Consider the following 8,933-nt stretch of genomic DNA (forward strand, 5'->3'; position numbering starts at 1 on the left):
ATGTAGTAATGCCCAATGTTTACAGTTCAGCGGTTTGAACCGGAACCGTGAGATTTAAATGAAACTGAAATCGTCACTTTTGGAACCGTGGACTGGTTCAGGTTCCAACTTCCGGAACTGAAACCTGTGCTGGAACCGCGAAAGACCACCAAAAACCGTAAAATTGAACCGGAACAGCAAAAATCAGCCGAAACTGGCGGTTCGGAACCGAACCAGAGCTCGAAGAAAACCGTCGGCTCGGAACCAAAACCGAAACGGGCGTTTTTTAAACCAGAACCGTAACCACGGGATACGCTCAAGGTTCGGTTCCGATACAAGATTTTCCTAAACCGAAACTGACAATTTCAAACCATAAATGACGGTTTTAGAACCTTGGGCATGTCTACGGCCATGGATGGAATCACAAACCCATGATATTATTCCCCTTAATTTTTGTCTTAGAGCATCTCCTATGGCGCCCCTCCGGTAGGACGTCCGGTCGGACACCGGGAAGGGCGACGGGACGTCCGCCGTTGGGAGGTCGGAGGTCGGATACGGACGTCCCGTGAGGACGTCGGGTGTCCTCGGACGTCCCGGGGACGGGCGGGTGGACGGGCGCCACTGTGGCGAAGGTCGGACGTCCCGGTCGGACGTCCGATATTTGTTTTTTTTTTTTTTTTTTTAAATTCTATATATACGGCTCGTTGAACTTCATTTCATTTGCACCACTTGTGTTAACAAGTTTCTCTCTTCTTTTACTACAAATTTCATTTCTACAAATTAAATTATTGTGATTTTTTTAATTGCGGGATGTCCTAGTGGGAAGGGCGATGGGAAGGGCGGATATGCAGGGGATGTCCTAGTGATGTGGCAGTGGGGTGGGATGTCCTAGTGACGTGGCAGGAGGTGTTTTTGGGATGTCCTAGTGGATGTCCGAGTGGGATGTCCGCCCACTGGAGATGCTCTTATGCGCGTACAATAGAAGAATTTTAGAGAAAATAATAACATAATTTTCATTGGAATTGTTATATTTTGATTTTTAATGTATAACCTATGAAGATTAATGGCCAATTTTGGTCCTAAACATAGGACCAAAATACGAATTTTGTCCAAAACATTCACTTTTTAAAAAACAGGTTAATAACAAATGAAAATGTCGCCGAAGTAGTCCTTTTTTATGGTTCCATCAAAAAACTAACGGACAACGCTAATTGTACAAGGATTTTATTTGTTATGGACATGTTTTTCAAAAAGTGAATATTTTGGGCCAAATTCGTACATGTTTAGGATCAAAATTGATCTCTACTCTTCTATAAATTATTTTTATTACATTTTGAAATGTAACAAGAGTCTCTAGATTTTAAGGGTGTGTTTATTTTGTAAGAAATAGCAAGAAATCGGCCCAAATATGAGGCATATCTGTTGTTCAGCTTCTTTCATTATTTTCTTGAGGGCCCGAGGAATGGATCAGGCTCGCACTATTCCTTTATGAAAAATAGACAAAATAAAATCTCGCCAAATTGGTGGTTTATGAAACTGGGCGGAGTCATCATACCGAGAATTGGATACAAGTTTGCATATTTACCCCGTCATATTCATTTCCCCTCTTCTGTTTAAGAGCATCCACAGTGGCGCCTAGCACACCGCCTAGCCGAGCCCTGGCGCTAGGCGGTGCGCTCGGCGATCCGCTCGGCGCCATTGCATGGTCCGGATCGCCGAGCGCATTGCCCAGCGGAAATTTAAATTTTTTTTATTTAATGTTTTTTTTTATGAAACTCATTCTTGGTTGTTTCTCTTTTATGGAGACATCATTGAATGTTTTATGTTCCACTTTCGATGTGGGACAAACTAATTCTTGGCTGTTTCTCTTTTATAGAGACATCCGTGAATGTTTTATGTTACACTTTCGATGTGGGACAAACTCATTCTTGGTTGTTTCTCTTTTATAGAGACATCCTTGAATGTTTTATGTTCCACTTTCGATGTGTAACAAAATCATTCTTGGTTGTTTCTCTTTTATAGAGACATCCTTGAATGTTTTATGTTCCACTTTCGATGTGAGACAAACTCATTAATGAGGATGTTGTAATGTTATTTTAATTTTAATGAAGTGTGTTTTTTTAATTAATGTACTTTTTTAAATTTTAATATTATTATTGGATTTTCACGTATCTGTGTCGTAAATTTAATTCTGTATTTTGTGTGATTGTTAATTATTTATTTTTTATAATTATGAGTGATTTGGCTAGGCTATGGCTGAGCTATTGCTGGACTATTTGCTTGTCTTGATGATGTGGCAGGAGGATTTTTAGTGCTGATGATATGACATGAGGAGTTTGTGGCTAGGTTATGGCTGGGCTCGGGGCGAAAATCATTGTGAATGCTCTAATTTCCCCCTAAATCAGTAGGTCATGTTCCTCTCTCTATCTCTCTCGTCGCTCTGAAGAATCAACCTCCTCCACCTCTACGCCGGTGGAGGAGACACAGTGGTGGTTATTGCCGCAGATTATTATTCCATTGTCGAAGTTCTGAAGTCTGCTAATAGCAAGGTAATTAAGGTTGCTTAATAGCTAGCTAGACAGGTACCTCGATACAATTTTTTCTCAGAATAGGTGAATGTAGCAATAAGGTTCCCAAAATGTTTGGGGTTAATTACGGGTTTTTGGAAGATTTTGTGATGTTTTTCTGTTGGGACTTTTAGTTTCATCCCGAGATGTCAACAAAGAGCAACTGATAAATTCCAGTGCAGCATATGAGGTAAACATATGAGGAGACGAGAATGTAAGCAGGATGATTAACGTGATTGACTGATTGTTAGTCGTTTTGCTGAGAAGTCACTTATACCGAGTTGAGGGGAGGAGTTTTGATTGTTGTAATTAGATTGACATGAACCCTATTATTTTGATTTTTGAGATTCTTGATCACAACCAACATTTCATGTGACTGACCCAAAATTGTTGAAACAATTTTTCAGCATTTCACAGCCCTCCATTTTAAGTGGTTAATAGTTTTTGTTTTCATCCAATCATTCATCATGCAATCAAAGTTTTAATCTGTTCAATGTCAACCATGTTTGTATGGTGATCAAATCACAGCTGGGCATCTCTGTGTGCATATAATGTATTTTTAAATTTACTCACGCCCAAAAAATTTTATTTTAGCGGGGAAGGTGGGGTTCTTGTTTTCAACAGGGTTATTTTTTTCCACAAGGAGCAAAATTTCTTTAAAAAAGAAAAAGAAAAAGAAAAAACAAAGATAAATCTAGGGTGGTTACTTGCTCGCTAAACAACGGATATGGGACAAAGGTTGGTTGGCCATACCCTTTTAAATCAGCCTAAGTTTCAAATCTGCCCAAACTCTATGGAAAGTGAACACACCAAGTTGCTACTTCCATTGTATAAATGAAAAGGCAAAATATGATTTTGAGATTTTCTTTTACTAGAAATTTCTCTCTAGAATTTCCTATCATCTCTCACCAAGATAGAAATTCTTCTCTCCCTCTCCAAAATCTCTGGGATTCTACACATCTAGGGGCGTGTGATGCACTTGCAAGTATACAAGGTAGATCTAGTATAACTAAAGGTCAGTACCGGGATATCGAACACATGGAATAAGATTGCAACTGTCTATTACTCATTTGTCCCACAAGAATATGCACTCTTTCCTTATTAGTCCGTCCCACAAGAATATGCACTTTCTAATTTGGAAAGTCCTTTCTCTCTAATGAGGTGAGACTCATTCTCCACTAATAATACTTTAGTTACTTTTTCTCTCTACCTCTCTCTTACTTTACCATTTTTACGTTAAAACTCGTGTTGACCCCAAAGTGCATATTTTTTGGAGATGAAGAGAGTATATACTAAGCGTCATATACTATCTAGTGACACAAGAGTTTTTGGTTTGATTAATTAAACTAGACAGAAATAAATAAACAAATAAAAGAAGACATACAAGCAAATAATACAGAGCAGGCTAAGGAATATAGAATTTTAAGAATCACAATCAAAACTAATATCAATCGATTTCCTTGAATTACGGTCTCTAGAGTTACTAAGCTATCATAGATGTAAAACTATATCTTCTCCCGAAGCATACAATTTGTAGATTGCTTCCTAGAACTAGGCAACAACTCCTGAAAGCTCCTAAGATAAATTTACTTCATTCAAAGGCTCGAATCTCTCGGTTATATTGGCAAAGACGTCAATTTATCCTCTTTCAAATTAAACTACTCATCTCTCGACTATTGTGGTAGAATCTACATGCATTTATAAGATACCAATCAAACAAATGTATAAGCACAAGAAATATTACAAGAGCTAACAAGGAAAAACAATTGAATAAATAACTCAAAATCATATCATGTTTACCAAAAAATTCTACAAAAGATGTTTACTACTCATAGACAAGTAAAAACAACAAAAAGTACTAGACATGAAGAAAAACAAAACAAAACCCAAGATTGAATTATGCAGTCTTCAGTCTTCTCTTGCATGTATCTGTAAAGCTCCGCTCCAATGGAAGATGGAAGAATAATATGTGGAATATGAGATGGAAAAAGTATATCGAATGAGAGGATTAAAGGCTCTCAGATGAATATTGTGAATCAAGTTATGAGGTATATATATGCTTGAAAAATATTTAAAATGGTTAAAAGTATCCTCCAAGTAATGGGAAAGATGATAAATTTGAGCCCTTCAATTAATAGGAGAGATTTGGCAACAATTTATTTTCTTCCTTGAATTTCTGCCTAATTTCCGCCACAGTTTGACAGCATTGCGCGACGTTCGTAGGATGGTCATAACTTTCTTCAAAAAACTACGATTTAGATGTTCAAGATACCCACACGAAGATCTTTCGAAGACAAAGAGAATGGTATATAGTAGGCACTGATTGGACTTCAAACTCGCTGCCAGAATGGGCTCGAATAGAGACTGCTACACCTTGACACTTTTCAACCTTTTTCTGTCTTTTTCTATCATTTATCAACAAACACGTCAAAATAACAAAATGTATAACATATGCAATTTAAGAACATAATTTATTGACATTTAAAACGAGCTAAATTTAGGCCTTAAAACATGCAAAACTCATGTTTATCAGCGTGTTTTATAGATGGGAATAGAGTAGATAAGGTGTATTAACTACGCTATTCCGTTGTTACACCTTAAAAATGATGGCGACCTATCTAGGCACGGATGAATAGTGCAAAATTCACTGTTACACTTAGTTATTCAGTCCACCAAAATGTGTGGGTTAATCTACTATTTTGTTGGGTTTTCCCTTTTGCCCTACCCCCTCACCTTCATTCAAATCCTTTCAACGGAATGCGAACTCCTCGCCCTCATCGAGTATCTTTGTGTCGACGCCATCTCTATATCAAGTGTTAGAATCACTTTTTTTGTATTAAATCATAATTTGGAGACTCTGAAATGGGCCAAAAAACATTCCGTGTCACGGTGTTTGCAAATCGAGTTGATAAGTCATTCTGACATACCATAGATATAAGACTAAACCGTAAGGAGCGGCGTCTTAGGTAAGATGCCTATTGAAAGCTTCGCAGGTACCAGATATTTTAAGATCATCCTATTGCAAGAACATATGGTTAGTTAGACAGTGCACTAAGGATAATACTTTACAATGCATTATTCAGTGCTAGTAGCCAATTAAAAAAATAATAAGATGCATACAGAATCAAATGGAAAGAATGAGCTCTTGTAGTGACTGAGAACTCAACTTATAATGAAATTAAAACAATTATCTAAGCCTGCCAACTATATGTGAATGTGTATGCTTGTTTCTTGATCATGATTTTTTGCAATTGGCACTTAAACCAGCTAATATACATAGACATTGGCATGAACTAATGTGCAATTATTTTTAGGTTATTTTTTGTTTGACCATGACTTTTAGATCACTTCTACTTTATTTGAATGATCTGTAGTTTTGGTTAGACCATGACTTTTACATCACTTCTACTTGATTTTGTTTTTATTTTTTATTTTGTTCAATGTTGGAGCTTGAAGGATATAATATATTCTAATAATGAGGGAATAAGAAGGTGAATATGCTTTGTCATAGTAATCTTTTTCAAGAACTGTTTGCCAATTAAAATCAATGGTGTAAATTTGATTGTGATTTAAAGCTACGGTTACTGAATTCCAAAAAATTTTGCCATTTTTTCTCTTTTCTGTTACAAAATGAACGCTCTTTAAAATAATCTGATAGTCATCAACTGGATTTTTATCTGCTGAAGGTACATATCAGTTAATTGGTAGTAAAGATTAAAACAAATTGTAGGTCATTTTTATCGTATAACTCTATAATTATTTTTTCATTAAAATTCTACTTGTATTAGATAATAATTTTACGTGTTAAATTATATGAATAAAAAAGGAATTAAATATGATAAAAAAACAAATTGTAGGTCATTCATTACGTGTCCTGCACAAACCACCAAAAACATTATATGAATAAAAAAGAAACAACATTTCAATAAAACATGAAAAATACTACTCCAGTACATGTACAAACCTATAGTATCAATCGTCATGCATTTTCATTATCATCCATTAGAACACATTGGCGGACACACGTACAAGTGGGGAGGGGCTTAAGCCCTTCCCAAAAGTTTTGTTTTATTGAATTTCTTCTTCAATTTTTGTTTGAAATTTTCGGAAATTAACTTCAGCCGCTACCTAATTATTGACTAAATCTTCGGAAGCTGAGTGACAGGAGGGGCTGATATTTGAAATTGCAGAGAAAATAGCAAAGTAACAATGGCTTCAGAACTAAACTTGAGTGTAACAAGATCGGCCAAATACAAATGGCAATGTATAAACAGAAATATAATGCAAGAATCAAGCAATGAACACAGCGATTTTACGTGGTTCGATCGATATGATCTACGTCCACGGGAGAACTCTAGTATCCTTTGTATTGATGATGAAGATCGAGAATTACAAGTGTTGCATACGCAAGAATCCACACAATCACTCTGTATAATCTCTATACAAGCTGAATGAAGCTAAAACTCGATAGCTAATCAACTAACCAGTCGTGAACACGCAAACTTGAGCGACTCCAATCGATACTTCCAAGATCGATACTCCTCAAACTCCTTTACCGGCTGAAGATTTCCTCACGCTCTCTTGTGCTCTGATTGTTGAATGTGAATGTGTAATCTCTCTGTAGCTCATGCGGTTATTGTGTGTAATCATATATACTTCACACTCTAACCGATTTCCACGAGCTGTGATCCCATGCAGAGACCCTCACGTACACCCTCATGAAGCAACGGTTTTAACTACCTTCAATCACTTCATGTTGTGAGACGCATCAACGCAACAAATCTCCACCTCGTCTCCAACATCAACTACTGTCCTTGTCCTCCAACACCACCACGTCCTTCACTCAAGCCCGTCCCTTGGCCTGTGCGACCGCACAGGGCCCCCAATTTTCTGAAATATTTCAGCCCATATACATGTATTCATATTTTTTCAGCCCAACAAAGCTATTTCTCTTGTATAGCAACGCCCATGCCTTTTTCTAGCACCGTGACTATTTTTTGAAGTCATATTTGCGTTCTACAATGACACAAGATAGACTGAATGATTTGGCCATAATCGCACTCGAGAGTGAGATGCTGGAGAATATTGCATATGAGAACATCGTCGAAGATTTCATTTCAAAGAACACCAAAAGAATGATGTTGTTCAAGTAAAGACTATGCAATCGAGGTTCGAAATGGTATATTTCTTTAATTATCATATAGCTTTAAAATGCATTGTCTTTTTTTTATAGTGGTAGGCCTCATTTTAGATTTTTGCACATGGCCTCTGATTTTGTCGGGACGGCCCTGCCTTCACTTCCTCAGAATGTTTACCAACTCCAGACAATAAGCAAATTTTGAAGCTGTAATTACCTTAGTCAAAGCATCCGCAGGATTGTGCTCAGTCTTTATCTTCTTGATCTCTATCACACCATTTCTCACTTCATCTCGGATGAAATGCAATCGCACGTCTATGTGCTTGCTCCTATCATTGATGCTTAGACAAGCAAATTGCGCTGCTGCTGTCACAGTTAACAGCAACTATTTCCTGCCTTTCTCCTAAGTCTCCTAACATTCCTCTGATCCAGAAACTCTCCTTCACTGCATCGGTGAGAGCTATATACTCAGCCTCCGTGGTTGATAAGGCCACAACAGATTGCAGATTTGATTCCCATGTTACAGCAGATCCAAACATAGTAAAGATGTATCCTGTCTGTGATTTTCTGTTGTCCTTGTTGGAGGCATAATCCGAATCACAAAACCCTTCAATGATGTCCTTAGTTTGGTCTCCAAATCCCTTGTACATGATCCCATAATCTGAGCTCCCTCTCAAGTATCTCAGCATCCATTTGAGAGCCTGCCAGTGAGCCTTCCCCGGATTACTCATGTATCTACTTGTGATGCTCACTGCATGAGCTAGATCTGGTCTGGTACATATCATTACATACATCACACTCCCAATGATGTTTGCATATGGGATGTTCTTCATTTCATTCTGCTCTTCCTCAGACTTCGGCCCTTGACTTGCACATAACTGAAACTGCTGTCCCAAAGGAGTTGAAACTGTTCTTGACTCACTCATTTGGTACTTGTTGATCAGTTTCTCTATATAGTGTTGCTAACTTAGCCACAAAATTCTTCTCTTTCTGTCCCTTATGATATCAATCCTCAAGATTCTCTTAGCCTCTCCCAAATCTTTCATTTCAAATCTCCCTTTGAGATCATGCTTTACTCTTTGAATCTCATTGATATCTGACCCAGTGACTAGCATGTCATCCACGTACAAGAGCAAGAATGCTACTGCCCTTCCATCCCTTTTCTTCATGTACACACAACTATCATATTTGGAGCTTTCAAAACCAATCTGCTTCATGTATTGATCAAACTGCAGATTCCATTGTCTACT

At 37.5% G+C, this 8,933-nt stretch overlaps 1 protein-coding gene across 1 annotated transcript; it reads right to left on the reverse strand.

The window, feature by feature from the left end:
• Window positions 1-8,015: 8,015 nt before the first annotated feature.
• Window positions 8,016-8,609, reverse strand: LOC121752778 (secreted RxLR effector protein 161-like). Its single transcript, XM_042147872.1, has one exon. It carries the CDS (start codon window positions 8,607-8,609, stop codon window positions 8,016-8,018), a length of 594 nt encoding a protein of 197 aa, XP_042003806.1.
• Between the last annotated feature and the right edge of the window lie 324 nt (window positions 8,610-8,933).

Source organism: Salvia splendens, chromosome 10 (genome assembly GCF_004379255.2).
Source record: "Salvia splendens isolate huo1 chromosome 10, SspV2, whole genome shotgun sequence".
Taxonomy (NCBI): domain Eukaryota; kingdom Viridiplantae; phylum Streptophyta; class Magnoliopsida; order Lamiales; family Lamiaceae; genus Salvia; species Salvia splendens.

Bases quoted from the DNA above. Each gene is read 5' to 3' on its own strand.
- LOC121752778 (XM_042147872.1), bottom strand. From the start codon at position 8,609: ATGAGTGAGTCAAGAACAGTTTCAACTCCTTTGGGACAGCAGTTTCAG.